Source organism: Aquarana catesbeiana, linkage group LG04 (genome assembly GCF_042186555.1).
Source record: "Aquarana catesbeiana isolate 2022-GZ linkage group LG04, ASM4218655v1, whole genome shotgun sequence".
NCBI lineage: Eukaryota > Metazoa > Chordata > Amphibia > Anura > Ranidae > Aquarana > Aquarana catesbeiana.
In genome coordinates, this window is record NC_133327.1 from 423,577,088 (window position 1) to 423,597,664 (window position 20,577).

General features: G+C 42.5%; 1 protein-coding gene across 4 annotated transcripts in view; it reads left to right on the forward strand.

The window, feature by feature from the left end:
- The window catches only part of ECT2L (epithelial cell transforming 2 like), a 168,022-nt gene that overhangs the window by 60,290 nt on the left and 87,155 nt on the right, over window positions 1-20,577 (forward strand). For all 4 annotated transcript variants that reach the window (XM_073627377.1, XM_073627374.1, XM_073627376.1 and 1 more), the window contains exons 4-5: window positions 7,912-8,074; window positions 8,426-8,678. In XM_073627377.1, the coding sequence (XP_073483478.1) occupies window positions 7,912-8,074; window positions 8,426-8,678 (416 nt within the window). The remainder of the gene's footprint in view (window positions 1-7,911; window positions 8,075-8,425; window positions 8,679-20,577) is intronic.

The following is a 20,577-nucleotide window of genomic DNA, read 5'->3' on the forward strand; positions in this document are numbered from 1 at the left end:
TTTGTTTGGGAAGTATGCCCGCACAGGTTGGGGTCGGTGCAGGGCTGGGAGGGAGAGGGGAGGGAAAATGTTTAAGTTACTTTTTAAAATGCAAGAAGTACTATGTTTGCACTTTCTGAATCAATATAGTTTTTTGAATAATATTGAAAATTTGCCTTTGCTGCTATGTTTTGTAGTATTGTACACACTCATACATAATTTTTGTATAAAGGTACTGGTGAGACTCAGGATACACACCTTAATATTGAAATTGATTTGTGAGAACTCCATATGGCGTCTATAAAATTCCTTACTTGGAATGTGAGGGGCTTGCGTGAACCACTTAAGAGGTCGGCAACCCTCGCATTCCTTAAGAAACAGAGGGCTGATGTAATAGCATTGGTGGAAACCCATATAGACTGCAAGCTACAGATGGCCCTACGTCGCCCCTGGGTAGGATGGGTATTTCACTCAACGTTTACATCCCATTCCAGAGGTGTATCTATTTTAATTGCAAAATCCATACACTTTGAGTCAGGAGAGATTTGCACAGACCCTCAGGGCAGATATGTTTTTATATCTGCAAAAATACGGAGAACCCTTCCTAATCTTGGCTTTCTATGTCCCCCCTCCGTTCTCTATTACTATAATACTGGAGGGTATCTCCTTCATGGCAAGCAGTGTGGATGGGGGATTTTAATTCCACAATGAATGATACCCTAGACAGACTTCGCCCACCGACAGTAGCTGCAATGAGGACAAATGACACTAAACTACATAAAATAACCTCATCCATTCATTTAATTGATACGTGGAGACATAAATTTCCGCATACCAATGCCTATTCATGTTTCTCCTCCACGCATAACTTGATGTCTCGAATAGATTTCATTCTGGTGTCTAAACAACTTTTACCTAGATTATTGACAGTGTCCTTTGGACCTAGGCTGTTGTCTGATCATAGCTTTTACTCTATTACTCTTAGCGTGTCCCTTGCCAAGCAGCAGCGGGCCTGGCGCTTGAACCCTTTTTGGTTGTCCTTGCTGCCAGAAGATGATATGCTTGGGGTGGAATGGACTCGGTTTTTCACAGACAATGAACATTCTGCTCCCGCACCAGTAGTGTGGGACACGTTTAAGTTGCATGCCCGAGCGGTCCTGACCTCATGCATTAATCAGATTAAAACAAACTCCGCGGAAGCCTTAGATAAAGCAATCATAGAGCTATCCTCTTCAGAACAAGCATATATAGCTGACCCATCCATAACAAATGCCAATACTCTTAAACTACAGACAAGAGTGGTGTCCCAGATGCATTATGTAAAAGCTAAACAGAAATTATTCTTCAATAGACAGAGGTGGTTTGAACATGGAGAAAAAGCAGGTAAATTGCTCGCATATCTTGTTCATAGTGAAGACAAACCCCCAATTGTAATTATACTTCACGATAAGGATAGACAGCCGATCACAGATCCTTTTGTCGTGTCCTCCAAGTTTAGAGATTTTTTTACAGAACTTTACACATCGACGGTCTCGGAGGATACGACAATAATGGATCAGTTTTTGAGCAACCTCATACTTCCACAACTCTCGGAGAGTCAAGTTGAACTTCTTGAGGCACCCCTCACGGTGGAGGAGATAAAGATTGCTATTGCAGACTTTGCTAGGTCCAAATCCCTGGGGTCTGATGGTTTGCCCATTGAATTTTATGCACACTTTTCAGAGATACTTACACCCAAACTGCTTACTCTGTGTAACACTATGTTCGAAACCTCAACACTACCTACATCCATGAGAGGCCACGATAGTACTAATACCCAAACCAGGGAAAGATTTAGGTTTGATTTGAGTCATACCGCCCCATATCTTTACTTCAAGTAGATGTCAAAATATTAGCCAAGGTACTCTCCAAACGTCTAAATCAAGTAATACTATCCCTTATACATGTGGATCAGTCAGGGATTATGCCTGGCCGTAACACTTCCTTTAATTTAAGGAAGTTATTTATTAATCTCCAGGCCAAGCATGATAATGTGGGCACAAGAATGATAGTAACATTAGATACAGCCAAGGCATTTGATTCGGTTGAATGGAGATATCTATGGAGATGCATGGAGGGATACGGATTTGGGCCCAAATTTATCAGATGGGTGCAACTGTTATATCAGCAACCAACTGCCCGAGTGGTGGCCAATGGATGCCCCTCTCGGGAATTTGGCCTAAGCAGAGGTACGAGGCAGGGATGCCCGCTCTCGCCTTTGCTCTATGCTCTGGCATCGGAACCCCTCGCCGTGTCCATCCGTACTAACCGGGAGATAATAGGTTTGACATTCGGATCCCTTACTGAGAAAATTAGCCTTTATGCAGATGACACTCTCCTCTACCTGGCAGACCCTGGCCTATCTCTACACACAGCTCTTAACGTAATTGAGCAATTTGGGAAATTCTCGGGCTTGAGGATTAATTGGGGAAAGTCACAGATGTTACCAATTGATAGTTTTCCACCTACAGAATCACAGTCTAATTTACCCCTTCAACGGGTAGGTATAATAAAATACCTTGGCGTTAAAATATCCAAGAATCCAGTAGACTATATTTCCTTGAATGTCGAACCATTGTTCTCCCTAATTAAATCTAAGATCCAGGTCTGGTCCTGCCTCCCCTTGGGAATATGGGGTTGGGTCAATTTAATAAAGATGGTACTACTGCCTAAGGTACTGTACGTCTTATGGCATACTCCAGTATATCTACCTCTCAAGTATTTTAAATTATTAGAAACACTACTTAAACCATTTATATGGGGGAAATCTAGACACAAACTCTCATGGCAAACACTTAAAAATTCAGCGGACATGGGTGGAACAGCACTACCTGATTTTAACCATTATTATATTGCGTCACAGCTATCCCAACTATTTCACATTGATAAAACTGACAAGGAACGCTTTCTTATTCTGCTGAGCCCCCGTTGGGTTCAGTATACTGGAGATGCAATAAACGGGATAGCAGTGGGTGTAGGGAACACACAGTCAAAAGATTATAGACATTCTTTGTTATATCATTACAGACGCATATGGGAATTGGCTTCTTCTAAATTAGAGATATCACTTTTTAATGACTATACACCACTTTGGCATAATAACAAGCTGCAGGAACTTAACGGAATCCAGAACTCAGATTTATGGGCAGCCAAGGGCATATACTATTTACACCATCTGTTCACAAACGGAACTTTTAAAATGTTTGAGGCACTTAAGATGGAGTTCCAAATTTCGAATCAAATTTTTTTTGTTATCTTCAGATCCGTCATGCGATCCAAACGCAATTTTCACAGGGTCTTCCACAGCGCACCCCTAACTCTATTATAGCCATAGTCAAGGATACAGACTCAAAAAAACGAATTTCCTGTTTTTACAACATGTTATCCGGCCCTACCTCTGCAAAATTAGCTTACGCGTTGAAACCAAGATGGGAGAGGGAAGTTGGGGGGATGGAGGATGAAGAGTGGGAGGAGGCCTTGGAGTTGGTTTCACCCAAACTTTCAGACAGACTGTCCCAGATTTTTATACTTCATCGTGCATACCTCACTCCTCTTAGGGTAGCTAGATATAAAAGAAGTCAATCCACCACATGTTCAATGTGTGGAACTGAAACAGGCGCATTCTTTCATCTTATATGGTCTTGCCATAAGATACAAGAATACTGGAAACAAATAGTTACCTTCTTACTTGACGAAATGGGGTCCCCTCTAACCCTCGACCCAAAGCAATGCCTACTGGGGATTTTTCCAGATGTACTAGATAAATTCACACTAATATTCCTACAGGAAACTTTATTCTCTGCTAGGAAAATTATTGCCAGACAATGGATGAGATCCGAACCCCCTCAATTGGTGGACTGGAAAAGAGACATTAACACAACCCTTCCATACAAAAAATTCCTTTATATTAACAGAGGCTGTCCAAATAAATATAACAAAATATGGGATAGATGGTTACAAGAGTCTACGACATGCACATAAAGTGTGCTTATCCTGATACTTACTAGGTATGGGTGTGGAAGTGTACAGACTATGTCAGAACCTAAAGAACTAACTATATGATTGAAATATATGTGTATTACGTTCTTTGTGTACGGAATGTCTTCTGCATGATGCTAAACAAGTGTACAAATGCTTTTTATGTATTATGTACAATCTTGCAAATAAAAAGTTTGTTATAACGTAAAAAAAAAAAATGTCCAGAACAGAAGTGTTCTTTGTGTCAGGAACTGGGGCATCTAGCCAGGGACTGTAACATCATTAAATGTAACCTATGTGATAAGGTTGGTCACCCTTATAGCCGGTGCCCTGAGGCTTTGCACAATAAGCCAGAGTTAGTGGAGGAATTTTTCCGTCTGGATAGAGAAGAGTCTGGGTTGGCGGAGGTTGTACCAGGGGATCCTAGTGTCTCTGTCCCGTCAGAATCTGTGTCTGTGAGGCCCTCTGTGGTATCAGTGTCCCCCCAGTCAGTGCCAGAAAGTGTGGTTGTCAAGTCTGTCTACACCTATTGTTTCTTCTAGTGTAGTGAAGGCAGTTGAGGGTGCTGAACCAGCGTGTATGGTGGTGCCAACCCCTCCTGCTCAGCGTAGCAGAAGTGCGGGTGGAGTGAGGGATGGATTGGATGATGATGGAGGGGGAGGTGGGAAGGGCATGAGGGTGGCTGTTGCAGAATGCAAGGTGCATGATGTGGAAGTCGGGGTGAATGATGTGGAAGTCGGGGCGAATGATGTGGGGGGAGAGGGGTTAATGGGGGGGGTTTTGGAATCACATCCTGATGGCGATTAAATCTCAAAATGTTTCTTAGCCTGGATTGTGTTTAAGTTGAGGTTCGGGGTTTGTATTTGTCATTAAAATATGTTTCTGTCTATGTAATCTTGTCAGGAAACGGTTTTCTTTACTTGCTGATGTAAGCACGCTTCTTTTTGTTTAGTAGTTGTTTATTTTTGTGTAAATATGTTTTTATTAATGAACTGTATGTTTGTGTGATTTTTTTTTTAATAAAAAAAAATTTACACTCTCTGCTCAAGTAAATGCGTGTTGTAAAATTGTAAATATGTTAGATAGCGATGGAAAAAGGTTCTATTTCATTCCCACGATCTTTGTTTACTTTTTGTGGTTTTGTTTCCGATCATGCGCACTACCATTCCCTCTATTATTATTTTCGTACGATTACCATATTTTCGTACAATTACCATACTATTGATAAGATGATCATTTGTTGAGTGCACAAACGGAAATGTTTTCAATCTTTTTCCTTCTATAAATTTCGTACGACCGGCCTAAATCGGATGCGTCAGCTGTGTACTAATGATTAGATTATCGAACGATCTATCTGAAAGTGTTATTTTTCGTACGATTTTCTCATCATGTGCACTGGGCTTAACAGTAGCCAAATACTCAAAGAGCGAAACAATTGTAATCTCCTCACCTGATCTGCAGGATTCCCCCTCGTTTGCCTATTGAGGAGATTACAGTTGTTTCTCTCTTGATTTGACTATATGGCTACTCTTAGAAGCGCTTCCCTTTCTTTTTTCCTTTAGTTCTATCTTACCTGATTCCTAGCGATTCAGACTAATACACACAGCAAATTTCTTTCCTGCAACCAAGGAAAGCTTTCTACAGCTCCTTCTCCCTTTAGTTTACTCTGTAAAATTTCTTGTGTGACGTGAAAGATGTCTTTAACCACGTCAGCCCCAGAAGATTTTACCCCCTTCCTGACCAGAGCACTTTTTACAATTTAGCACTGCGTCGCTTTAACTGACAATTGCGCCGTTATGCAATGCTGTACCCAAACAAACTTTGTGTCCTTTTTTCCCACAAATAGAGCTTTCTTTTGGTGGTATTTGATTTTTAAACAAAAAAAGTGCAACAATTGTGAAAAAAAAACAATATTTTTTACTATTTGCTATAATAAATATTTTAATTAAACAATTAAATAATAATTCTTTAAACAAATTCATATATATCAAATAAGTCAGTTTAGGCCATTTTTGGTAAAAAATAAGCGTGTATTGATTGGTTTGCACAAAAGTTATAGTGTCTACAAACAATGGGAAAGATTTTTGGCATTTTTATGACATTTTTATTATTATTTATTATTTTTGTTACTAGTAATATAGCGGTGATCTGCGATTTTTAATTTTTTTTTTTTTTGCGGTACTGCGACGTTGCGATGGACAGATTGGAGACTTTTGATGCTTTTTTTGGGACCATTGGCATTTATACAGCGATCAGTGCTATAAAAATGCACTGATTACTGTGTAAATGTCACTGGCAGGGAAGGGGTTAACACTAGGGGGCGATCAAGGGGTTAATTGTGTTTTTCTTCAGTTTGTTCTAACTGTGGGGGGATAGGATTGACTAGGAGAGGAGACATATCATTTTTCCTACTTAATAGGAACAAACGATATGGCTCCTCTTCCCTGACAGCACAGGGATTTGTGTGTTTACACACACAAATCCCCGTGCTGGCACTCGTGCAGCGATGGCACCCGCTGGCCACGCGCACTGGGCCTCCGGCGGCGCACGCACGCCCTCTGGTGGCTGCTAAAGGAATGGACGTACCCATACAGGATTTCGCCCAGGGGCCGCAGTTTATCTGCGTGAGCCGGTCGGGAACCGGTTATGCAACACAGCTCACTACAGTTCATGGCATGTGCATTGTGACACACTACAGTACAGGTGCATTGCTCACTACTGTATAGTGTGTTGGTGTTCCATACACAATAAATGGTACCACAACACACCACATTTGAACACCTGTTGGTGCATCTTGCAGTAGCATGCATTTGTTATGTTGATACACAGATGACTCTGGCGCTAGTGATCCTTCAGCTGTCAGTTTATCAAAATTGCCATCCACAGGATCGCTGAGAGGCTGCTTGTTTGTCCCTATGGAGTCGCTCCCTCTTTATCTGAGCCAGCGAGATGTCACTTCCATCACTACCATGTTTCCCTGAAAATAAGCCCGGGTCTTAACTTAATTTTGGCTACAAAAAAGACCCTAGGGCTTATTTTCAGGGGATGTCTTAGTAGTATCAGTATTTTTACATCATTTTAATCCCCCAAAAAAACATATTGGTTAAAATACTTTTAGGATTATGTAGTCCGTTTTGTGAGAGGACTGTGCTGGTGTAGGGAGCAGTGTGTCTCCCTTTGTGGCTTTTTTATGAGAAGTACCTTTTTAACTGCACCCCTGGGTGCTCATGTGACCTGCCTGAGCTCTTCTTCTCCGTTCCGAGATCCCCACTGACGTCAGCCCACTCCAAGCACTGCAGAGGGAGGGGCCACAGTTGTCAGCTGGGAGAAGAGGGAATAGCCAAGATCCCCGCTGACGTCAGCCCGTTCCGAGCACTGCAGAGGGAGGGGCCGCAGATGTCAGCTGGGAGGAGAGGATCTCTGGCGGGTCAGCGGCGGCTGTGGCTGGGGTATTTTGCATGATAGTTGCAGGAGAGGACACACTGCACCTTATGCCAGTGTGGTCCCTTTACAAAGCGGATTACATTTTTTTAAATGAACTTTACTAGGGCTTAATTTCAGGGTAGCGCTTATATTGCAGCCCTCCCCGATTATCATACTAGGTCTTTTTATCGGAGTAGGGCTTATTTTCAGGGAAACATGGTAGCAATAGAGATTCAGCAGCTTTTGAGCCAACAAGTGATTTCATGGGGATACCCAGGAAACCTTTTTTGGCAGTCCTTCCACAATTTGTTGCTACTGCCAGAATCGCCTATGTGTCATCAGCCTTACTGCAACATGATAGTCTGAACAAGCCCTTAATGGCTTTTCGAGAAAGCATCACAAATAAAGTGATATTTATTTATTTGGTTTAGTGATCTTTTACTGCCATTTCTTCAAATTTTCATTCCATGATTCATGTGTTTTTTTTTGTAGATTTGTTCAAGACTGGTTCACTGAAGAATGTCCTGTCACCAATTTAGACTTTACCACTGTGATTCCCAAGTTTCTGTCTTTGTACATTTTTTCCTTCCTGAATGCCCATGACTTATGTGTTGCTGGACAGGTCAGCTGGCACTGGAAGTTCCTCGCTGAGCAGGTACAGTTTGCGTTATCTATGATATCCCGTCTTGATGCATTTTGTTAATTGAATGGGCATATTTTGATTACTAGGCAGATTAGGCCATTTTTAACATGGACAAGGGAATTCGCAAAGACTAGTGCTAAGTTTACCAAGAACAGTTTATTTTATTCATTTTAAAAGTTCCAGGTTCACGGACATGATACACATACCTCTGTGAATCTGTCTGAAACTGACAGAACTGATGCAACAAGTTAAAAATTAAATTTAAAAAACCTTCTAGTAAAACATTCCTTTTACATAACTACTGTACAACCTAGTTGATCAGATTATAACTTCTCTCTGTGTTCACTGATATAAATTATACAGGACTGTCTGTGGATGCCCAAGTGCACGAAGTTTGGCTGGTTTGTGCCATACACTCCAGCAGACAATGAGTATGGTGCATGGAAAAGGCATTATATCTCCTGTGCCTGTAGCCTGGACTATCTCACTCCGAGGGAAGCTGCAGAGATATATGGTACTTTGAATGAGCCTAAGGAAGGAAAAGAGGAGCTGAAGGAAAAACTACAGGAAAAGTGGCTGCGCAAAATGCTTCGGGAAAGGCTGTCGCTGCAAAAAAGTGAGCATTTGTGTACACTGGTTAGCAAACTCATGAAAATAAAATATGATGGTTAAATAAGCTGTATTTTGTAAAAGCAGTGACAAACATTTCTTTAGTTTATAAAAGTGTAATACAAAAAGTCTTTATTTTATAATGAAGTTATTTAGTATGGATTAAAGACTAATGCCATGTACACATGACCAGACTTTCCGTCTGAAAAGGTCATACGGAATCATTCCATCGGACATTTCGATCATGTGTGGGCTTCATCGGACTTTCTCTTTCGAAAATTCTGACGGACCTAGAAATAGAACACGTTTCAAATCTTTCCGTCGGAATCGGTTCCTATCGGGAAAACCGCTCGTCTGTATGCTGTTCCGACGGACCAAAAACGACGCATGCACCGAAGCAAGTACTAGACGGCAACTATTGACTACTCACTATTGAACTTCCCTTTTCTAGTTCCGTCGTACGTGTGGTATTTCACCGCGTTATACGCGGTCGGACTTTGGTGTGATCTTGTGTAGGCAAGACAGTTTCAGCGGAACTCCGTCGGAAAGTCCTTCAGAGTTTATTCTGACGGAAAGACCGGTCGTGTGTTTGCGGCATAAGTGTCTCATCAATGAGATGAAGGGAGAGAAGCAGCAGAGAGAAGATGCTATGTCAATCCCAACAATCTAACTATTCAATGTTGGTATCATCTACCTCCTGGCATATCTATACACCTTCTATTCATACATGCACTTAAAAAAATATGTAAAAGAAGAGGTCCAGAAAATGTTATATATTTTGATGTATGTTTGTAATTTCTTGTAAGGTTTTTAATTCTGACCCCTTTAAGGTAATTTCCTCTCACTTCTTGTCCATCGAATGCCTATATAAGCAATAAGGGGAAGCAAGTTATCAATCAGACAGAAGTTGATTTTTTACCTACTGTACTAAAACAAAAAAACATTTTTTGTCTGTATATCCCTGTTGGAGAGATTTTCTGTCACTTCCTTCCCCCGAATGAGGAGAAACCCCCCCAATAGAGAAAAAAATTGTAGTAGAAAATCTTACAAGGGCTTTAACCATTCCCTGTTCCATCTAAAACAAAATTAAAGTGGCTGTAAACCCTCATATATACCCAGTGAAGTGAACAGCCTCAGTTGATACACAGAGATGAAGCAAATGCTCCTACATAAGTTTTACATGTATATCTGCTGTTTTCAGCTTTATATATTCTTTAGAAAGTGAAAATTTGTGTTAGAATTTTTACCTCCTCTTCCAGTAATAGTAACGGAGTCTGAGCATACACTGTGTGACAGCTGATTGGAGGAAAGGCACACACCCCCACTCCACATAGGCAAAGGAACGAAGAAACTTGCAGAGCTGTGCTGTGCATAGACCATCTCTCTGCTAATCTATTTATAGCACCCACCCGACACAAATTTCCAGCTGGTTTTCGGAGTACTTGTCAGAAGTTATGCTGATAACAGAATAACGGAGCAGCAGAAAGACACAGGACTTAGTGCTTTGGAGAGAGATAAGAACACACTACAGATATATGTGCCTAGGTCAAATTTCATGAATCAGGTGTACATCCACTTTAATCTTTTCCTGAAGTTGGGCATTATTGAAAGATAGACAAATATCAATGTGTAAAAAATCTTTATTTTCCATCTTGTTTAATCACTTGCCGACCGGGCCATAGCCTCATGTTGGCTACAGCGCAGTCGGCTAATTCTGGGAGGACATACAATGACGTCCTCCCAGACTCGGGCGCGCACGCACACGGAAGTGTCCAGGCTCACCGGACCTGGAGCATCACGTATAGCGGTAAAGGGCCAAAGACAGCGGCCCTTTACCACATGATCGCTCCGTCCAATGACGGAGTGATCACTTGTCAACAAACCGGCGCATGTCCGGTTCAGCTCTCTCCTCTACCGATTGGTACAGCGTGCGAGGAGGAAGACTGCAGAAGCACTTACCCCTGCCTCATCCATGCCTCATTCTTGCCCATATGTGCCTCATTCATGCCTCATCTGTGCCTCATTCATGCCCATACGTGCCTCACTCTTGCCGATATATGCCTCATTCATGCCCATACGTGCCCCATTCATTCCTCACTTGAGCCTCATTCATACCTATCTGTGCCTTATTATAGCCCATCTGTGCCTTATTATAGCCCATCTGTGCCTAATTAATGCTGATATGTGCCTCATCTGTGCCTCATTCACGCCCATCTGTGACTCATTCATGCCTCAGTCATGCCCATCTGTGCCTCAGTCATGCCCATCTGTGCCTCATTCATGCCCATTAGTGCCTCATTTGTGCCATATCCGTGCCACATCTGGCCTCATCCATGGTCATTCATACCACATCTATGCCTCATCCGTGCCACATGAGTGCTCATCCATGCCACATCAGAGTTAATTTATACCACATCAGTGTCACTACAGTGCTTATCAGTGCCCTACAGTGCCTCACAAAAGTGTAATAGGTGGTCAGGAAATTAGATTTGTAATTTTATGTCCCTAGAGCACCTGATGGTTCCCCCTGAATGTTGGGCCTCTGTATGTAGCCAGGCCGTGTAAAAGTCTCACACATGTGGTATCGCCAAACTCAGGAGGAGTAGCATTTTTCAAAAACTTGTGGAAAAAACTTGTGGAAAAAAATTACATGTTCAAAAGACTCATAATGCATCATAGAAGATATATATACGTTGGTGTATTTGCTTTCCAAAATGGGGTCATTTTGTGGGCATTTTCATTGTCCTGGTGCTCCAGGGCCTTCAAAAGTGTGATAGGTTGTCAGGAAATGATATGTGTAATTTATGCTCCTAGAACGCCTGGAGGTGCTACTTGCATGTTGGGCCTCTCTCTATGTGGCCAGGCTGTGTAAAAGTCTCACGCATGGTATTGCCATACTCAGGAGTAGTAGCAGAATGTATTTCGGGGTATAGTTGGAAGTATGCCTATACAGTGTGTGAGAAATAACTTGGTAATATGACAATTCTGTGAAAAAAAAAAAATCTTCATTTTGCAAAGAATTCTGGGAAAAAAATTCAACAAACTCACCATGCCTCCTACTAAATACCTTGGAATGTTATTTTCCAAAAAGGGTTAATTTGGGGGGGTATTGGTACTTTCCTGGCTTGTTACTTTCCTGGGGCGCGGGCCGTGTTAGCGGTAAAGCACTTTTTGACCGCTAGTGGGGCACTTTTAACCCCCGCTAGTGGCTGAAGAAAGGGTTAAATGCTCCCGTGTTGCGGCGCTGCCAAAGCGCTTTGCAGGCACTTTGGCAGCGCTGCCCATTCATTTCAAACTTTTTCTAACGTCCTGCAAGCGAACAGCCCCAGTGTGAAAGCACTCAGGCTTTCACACTGGAGAGGCATTAGAGGCGTTTTTCAGGCACTTTACAGGTGCTATTTTTAGAGCTAAAACGCCTGAAAAACACCTTTTAGTGTGAAAGGGGTCTAAGGCCTCTTTCACACGAACGATCCATTCAGGTCCGCCTGTCAGTTTTTTAGGCGGACCTAAACGGACACTCCATAGACCTGGAGCATCGGATGTCAGCGGTGACATGTCCGCTGACATCCGACCCGCTCCGATCTGAAAAAGTGTGATGGAGGAAAAACCTACTTTTCCATCCATCTACGGATCGGATCGGGTGACGATGGACTCTACGGTCCGTCTTCATCCGATCCCCCATAGGGGAGAGCGGCGCTCTGACAGGTCCATCCCTGAACAGTAGGCAGAGACGGACCTGTCATCTGCCCGCTAAGCGGGGATCGACGGAGCGATCCCCCGCTGAGCAGAGCGGGCTCCATACACGGACACGTCCGTGTGAAAGAGCCCTAAGGCTGGATTCACACCTATGCAGTTTTAGTGCTTTTTGCATTTTGCAGATTTGCACTACAGTCCATTTAACATGGTTTCCTATGAAACACGTTCTGTAGTGCAAATTTGCAAAATGCAAAAAGCACTAAAAATGCATAGGTGTGAATCCAGCCTCAGTGTCTCAAGAAATGAGATAGGCCGTCAGTACATCAGGTGTGATCAATATTCAATGATTGGCTCCATAGCTTGTAGACCAGGGGTCTCAAACTGGCGGCCCTCCAGCTGTTGCAAAACTACAAGTCCCATCATGCCTCTGCCTGTGGGAGTCATGCTTGTAACTGTCAGCCTTGCAATGCCTCATGGGACTTGTAGTTTCGCAACAGCTGGAGGGCCGCCAGTTTGAGACCTCTGTTGTAGACTCTCTAACTTTCACAAAGACCAAATAATATATACTCATTTGGGTTATTTTTAACAAAGATATGTAGCAGTATAACTTTTGGTCAAAATTTATAAAGAAAATTTTATAATCTGCTAAATTTTATAACCGGAACAAAGAACAATGCATTTTTTTTAACAGTTTCCAGTCTTTTTTTAAAAAACCCAGTGGTGATGAAATACCATCAAAAGAACTGTCTATTTGTGTGAAAAAAGGACAAAAATTTCATATGGTTACAGTGTTGCATGACTGAGTAATTGCCATTCAAGATGTGAGAGTGCTGAAAGCTGAAAATCGGCCTGGTTAGGAAGGGGGTATAAGTGCCCAGTGGGCAAGTGGTTAAAAATGCAGAGGGGGTACATATGGCTGTTACTGTATGTAAGTGTACAAGTTTGCATAGCATAGAACAGACTAGGATCATAAATAATATACACACTGCATTTGTCTTAGTTACTAAACTCTACTTTCACTGTTTGGCGCTAACCTATTGTGTAACGAACTTACGCCTGCCTTACTCTACATTGGACATACTGAAATACATAAATCTTGTGTTTGTGAGATTGGTAGTTTTGAGGCCTGGAGAGTCCGTGCATCCTACCAAAATTCCTCACACTGATGCCATTGTTAGCCATAGCTGAAAGTTTAAATGATTCAGTGCAGCACTTTTCTTGTACGTTTTATAAAAACGGGAGGTCAAAGAGAAGAAACTATTGCAGGTAGGGGGAATATGTAAACTAATAAGAAAAGGGGTAGTGTGTGTATCATATTTGTGAATATACCTGTATGCATATATGTGTCTGTTTAGGATCATATATACTGTTCTCTAGATCAGTGGTCATCAACCCTGTCCTCAGGGCCCACTAACAGGTTAGGTTTTATGTATTACCTTGGGGAGATGCAGACTAGAATACTGCGATCACTGAGCAGCAAATTATATCACCTGTTATTTATTTCAGTTATCTTGCAAACCTGGCCTGTTAGTGGGCCCTGAGGACAGGCGTTGATGACCACTGTTCTAGATGCTAGGTGCTTGCCCTATTTATTTTTTCCCATATTTTTTTTTTTTTTTTCATTGAAAAGGATCAACAAGGCAAAAACAAATATGGTGACCAAAATTCAGCATGATGTATAACATGCATAACCAAGAGTACAGATCTAAATTTAGCTTAGTCAACAAAGAAAAGCACAGTCACTGCTTCCACCAATGAGTCAAATTTTTGCAGTAATTAGCCCAGCAGTGGAGGCAAGTATTGCCTAAAAATCGAATGGAATTGGTTGCTTGTCTGACTTTTTTATGGTATTAAATTAACTGGGAGCTATATTGGGGGTACCAGAGATACATGTATCTCGGTGATTATGGGGCTATTGGTCCAAAAATATTTTTCTTTGAAAATCGTTTATTGAATTTTGAAAATAAGGTATCAGCAAAAAGCATGCCCATGCAAGGGCTATAGAGTAAGAGAAAATTGTCTTTGAATAACAAAGGCATGATTGATAATAAGTGCCTGATTTAGGAAGGGGGGGGGACAAAAAACACTGAAATAGAAAAGAGTCAACAGGGAGAGAAGGAACGGGGTATAGTACACACAGGCTTGGACGACAAACCAGAGGTATGGACATTAACCACTTGACAACTGGGCACTTAAACCCCCTTCCTAACCAGACCAATTTTCAGCTTTTGGTGCCCTCACAATTTGAATGACAATTACTCAATCATGCAACACTGTACCCTTATGAAATTTTCGTCCTTTTGTTTACACAAATAGAGCTTTCTTTTGGTGGTATTTGATCACCTCTGGGTTTTTTATTTTCTGTGCTAAAAAAGGAAAAAAAACCCCAAAATTTTGTAAAAAAATGCATTTTTCTTCATTTGTATTATAAAATTTTGCAAATAAGTTATTTTTCTTCATAAATTTGGGCCAAAATTTATACTGCTACATATCTTTGGTAAAAATAACCCAAATTAGTGGATATTATTTAGTCTGTGTGAAAGTTATAGAGTCTACAAGCTATGGTGCCAATCACTGAAAATTGATCACATCTGATCACACCTGATGTACTGGGGCCTATCTCATTTCTTGAGACCCTAACAAGCCAGGAAAGTACAAATACCCACAAAATGACCCCTTTTTGGAAAGTAGACATTCCAAGGTATTTAGTAAGAGGCATGGTGAGTTTTTTGAAGTTGTTATTTTTTCCCACAATTCTTTGCAAAATGAAGATTTTTTTTTTATTTTTATTTTTTTTTTTCACACCAAATTGTCATCATAACAGGTTATTTCTCTCACATGGCATGTACATTACACAAATGACACCCCAAAATATATTCTGCTACTCCTCCTGAGTATAGGGATACCACATGTGTGAGACTTTTACACAACCTGGCCACATAAAGAGGCGCAACATTGAAGTAGCACATTCAGGCATTCTAGGAGCATAAATTACACATCTAATCTCTCAACCACCTATTACAATTTTGAAGGCCCTGGATCACCAGGACAATGGAAACGCCCACAAAGTGACCCCATTTTGGAAAGCAAACACCCCAACGTATAATCTATGAGGCATAATGAGTTTTTTGAATGGTTCATTTTTTTCCAGAAGTTTTTGGAAAATGTGGAAAAAAAATGAAAACGCATCTTTTTTTACACAAAGTTGTCCATTTCTAAGATATTTCCAACACATAGCATGTACATAGCAAAAATGACACCCCAAAATATATTCTGCTACTCCTCCCGAGTATGGCGATACCACATGTGTGAGACTTTTACACAACCTGGCCACATACAGAGGCGCAACATTGAAGTAGCACATTCAGGCGTTCTAGGAGCATAAATTACACATCTAATCTCTCAACCACCTATTGCACTTTTGAAGGTCCTGGAGCACCAGGACAATGGAAACGCCCACAAAGTGACCCCATTTTGAAAAGCAAACACCCCAACGTATAATCTATGAGGCATAAGGGGAGGCGGTGCTGCGCTAACCAAAAACAGGTAACTGGGGTGTTGGGAGTCTCTAGAGGGGGTAGTCCGCAAAAACAAGGATTAGGGGGATGCTGAAATCAACATATCATGCTGCTATTCCCATGTTCATAGGACAAATCAAACGAATATAATACAGTACAATGATATATGTGAAAATTGCACAGGTGCCAATCAGGCTAAAATGAACCAATCCAGCTGAAATAAAATTCCGACATACCCTGGGACCATTGTTAAGATAAAATCGCTTAGAATTGCATACAGATATCCAATCTATATATAGCAATAGACCTGTGCAAAAGTGCATGAAGAGTGCATGGTGCTACGGGACCTAATCCTCTATACTAAGTGTCAGATACCTCACACTGTAATACCAACAGTGCGTGATCTTCTGTGTATTATCTTATTGTAACGCTATTCCCATAAACATAAAAAAACGTAAAACAAATGGTGCAATAAATATATCCAGTGCATATAGGTATGTGCCAATCAAGCCAAAAAATAAGTAGAGAAAGTACAATACAATAGAATCATCTGATGGTATACGCATATATATGTGCAATCTTATGTATCAATTCATAGCGTGCAAAAAATACATATAAAGTGCATAGTGCTAAGTGATCTAATAATCTGAACTCACACAGTGTGCCAACAGTATGTGATACTTCTGTGTAATGTAATAATTACCAGTAAGCATATCATACACCTGTGTATAAAATAAAACACAAACGGTAAAAGTGATAATGTCCACAGTGTAAAAATTGTAGAAAAATTGTAGTCCTTTGGGGTGCATCAAAAGAAGTTCGCTGTGCTCAAAAAAGTAGTGACTATAAAGTGAGGTGCCAGAGGAGTGACAGATATGTAAGTCGTCTTCGTGTACAGGCACACTTAAGTAAGCAGTGGCCCCTTACCTAGCGGTGCTAGGTTAACCGCAGTGATCTACTAGCAGATGGTAGAGGTCTTTACTTGGAGTCCTGGGCTGTACTGCTTCCACGCCTGGTGTTGCTCTGTCAGCTGCGAGCTAGTGTAGTAGGCTGTGGTCTTTTGGTAATGGTCCTGGACCAGCGCGGGTCCTAACTCCACCTCCGTGCCTCACATACAAGTGTACCAATGATAAAGGACAAGGGGGTACCGCATAGTGTGATAAGGTTTAAAAGATGGGTTTTATTCAAAGTAAATACAGGTACTCACATAAAAATGACAGACCGGTGCTAAACTCCCACGAGCGGCGAGCTTGTTAGCCTCAGTCAATCAGAAGTGCCCAATCCGTCCGTGCCCACATACAGAGGCGCAACATTGAAGTAGCACATTCAGGCGTTCTAGGAGCATAAATTACACATCTAATCTCTCAACCACCTATTACACTTTTGAAGGCCCTGGAACACCAGGACAATGGAAATGTCCACAAAGTGACCCCATTTTGGAAAGCAAACACCCCAACGTATAATCTATGAGGCATAATGAGTCTTTTGAATGGATCATTTTTTTGCAGAAGTTTTTGGAAAATGTGGAAAAAAATGAAAATGTATATTTTTTTTACACAAAGTTGTCCATTTCTAAGATATTTCCAACACATAGCAAAAATGACACCCCAAAATATATTCTGCTACTCCTCCTGAGTATGGCGATACCACATGACACACGTGTGAGACTTTTACACAGCCTGGCCATATACAGAGGCCCAACATTGAAGTAGCACATTCAGGCGTTCTAGGAGCATAAATTACACATCTAATTTCCTTACAATCTATCACATTTTTGAAGGCCCTTCATATTTCTAACACAAGCATGAACATACCAAGAATTACACCCTAAAATACATTCTGCTGAGCAAAGGGTAAACAAAAGATTACCTGTGTTTTTAGTAGTGCAGTTGTCCACAGGAGGAGAGCCCTGATCCAGGCAGCAGGCAGGGACATGCCTCCGAGTCTCCAGACCCTAAATCTGGGAATGAGAAAACTAAAAAATTAGATTTCTTCATCCAGAAAAACATTTCTGGAGCCCCTCACATATGTGAGACCCCTGTGTTCCCACTAACATAGCAGGGTAAAAGATCAGTTCAAGAGGCAGGCAAAAAACGTGGTCAAACAGTCCAGGGTCAGTTCCAGAGCAGGCAGAGGTAGGTACAATTTAGCGTTAGGCAGAAGCTTGGTCGTATAACAGGCCAGGGTCAGTTCCGGGGAAGGCAGAGGTAGGTACAGTTTTAGTGTTAGGCAGAAGCTTGGTTGTATAACAGGCCAGGGTCGGTTCCAGACAAGGCTGAGGTAAGTCAGGTTCAGTGCAGTGGCATAAGGGATGTGGAGGAAAATTACAGGAAATGAGAATTACGTTTACCATACTTCACTAATAATGTAGAGAAGTATGGTAACGGCGGAAACATTCACCTATACAGAGGCCTGGTTGGGAAGGACAATCGGGACAATAATACGTGGTGTTTCTTCTAATTCCTCTTCTGGAGCACACCCGGCATTTCTTCTGACGTCTGTGGCCTGTTTCACGGGGGGGGGGGGGGATTTTGTCAGGAAAGTGGCGTTCGTGGAGTCTGCTCACGGAATCAGAGCGAATATTTTCTGGTGGGCTTTCAGAGTACAAAAGGGAGGAGATTACTTGTTCCTGGTATTGCAGATAGGATACGGGGGTCTCAGTAGATTTTTGGTAAATAACATAAGTGTTATACATGGCCAAACTGAAAAAATAAATGGACACTTTTTTATACCAATGACGGGATTTTCTTGTGGGAAGGTAGGGTTCAATCATCTGATCGTTGAAGTCCACTCCCCCCATAAACAAATTATAATCATAAACACAAGCAGGTTTCTGGACTGGGACTTTTCTTCTTGGGACTTCCACGTAGGTGTCATTATGGATTGTCGTGAGCATGTGGACGTTTCGTCTGTCCCTCCACTTGACAGCCAATAGCTCCTTGTTCCGCAAAGACACCGTATCCCCTCGGCGTAGCCTTTCAATGACCAGTTTTTGCGGGAAACCTTTTCTATTGGTTCTTACGGTACCACATGCTGGGGTGTCCCTCCGGTGAAGATTGCGGAAGAGGGGCAAGCTAGTATAAAAATTATCCACATAAAGGTGGTACCCCTTTCCAAAGAGTGGATAAACAAGCTCCCAGACAACTTTGCCACTGGTTCCAATATATTCTGGACATTCAGGGGGATGCAGTTGGGTGTCCTTCCCTTCGTACACCCGGAAGGCGTAAATGTACCCCATGGCTCGGTCGCAATGTTTATACATTTTAACCCCATATCTGGCCCTTTTGCTGGGGATAAACTGTTTGATGCCAAGCCTGCCTGTAAATTTTATAAGGGACTCATCAACAGAAATATTCTGGTCGGGGGTATATAGCTGGGAAAATTTTTCAGAGAAATAATTCAGGAGTGGCCGAATTTTAAATAATTTGTCAAAGGCTGGGTCATTTCGGGGAGGGCACTGGGTGTTGTCATTGTAGTGGAGGAAGCGCAAAATCATAAGGTATCTTGATCTTGGCATTATCGAAGAGAAGAGTGGCATGTGGTGGATGGGGTTAGCTGACCAATATGAGTACATTTCGTTTTTTTTGTGAGACCCATTGTAAAAGTTAGGCCTAAGAAAATTTTAAATTCCGCTATGGTAAGCTCTCTCCACTCAAAGGGACGGGCATAACTAGAGCCAGGGTTGCTTACTATGTACTGCTGTGCATAGAGATTGCACTGGGCCACAATGGACGATAGTAAGTCTTCGGTGAAAATCAAATAAAAAAAATCAAGCATGACAAAATCATAGGTGTTCACCTGGACACCTGGCTGGGCAGTAAAAGGGGGGATATTTGCTGCTCCGGAATTAGGGGGAAGCCACAGGGGGTTTTGAAGGGCATAGGGTAGGCTGGCATGGCCTCTATCCCTTTTGGGGCTGAGATGACACCCTACTGGTGCCTGGCCTTTGTTGCAGTGGCTCTTCGCTTGAGGTGGACGGCACTGCCCTCGAGGTGGACGGCACTGCCCTCGAGGTGGACGGCACTGCTCTCGAGGTGGTAGTAGGCTGCTGCTCCACGCCAAAACGCCTTCTTTTCACGGGCACACGTTCCTCTTCTGATTCTGTATCAGACCCGCTGCTTGTCACGGGTTCATAGGCAGAATCCGAATCGGACAGAGAATCAGAGAGCTCCCCGCTGCTCTCATCGGTCATGCTGAGACGCTGGTAGGCCTCCTCGGCCGTAAGTCATTTTTTTGCCATACTGGTAGCTGGTGAGGTTAATGTGGCGCAGATGAGCACTGATGGGCACAGGTGGCACTGGTGTTGCTCTGGTGGGCACAGAGGTGGCTCTGGTGGGCACAAGTGGCACAGGCGGCACTGGTGGGCACAGGCGGCACTGATGGGCACAGGTGGCACTGATGGGCACAGGTGGCACTGGTGTGCACTGTAGTGGCACTGGTGTGGCTCTGGTTGCACTGGTGTGGCTCTGGTGGCACAGAGGTGGCACTGGTGGGCACTGGTGGGCACTGGCGGCACTGATGTGGTACTGCAGTGGCGCAGATAGGCACAGGTGGCACTGATGGGCACAGGTGGCACTGGTGTGCACTGTAGTAGAACTGGTGTGGCACTGGAGGTTGACATTTGTGATCGCTCCGTTATTGGACGGAGCGATCAGATGGTAAAGGGCCGCTGTCATTGGCCCTTTACCGCGA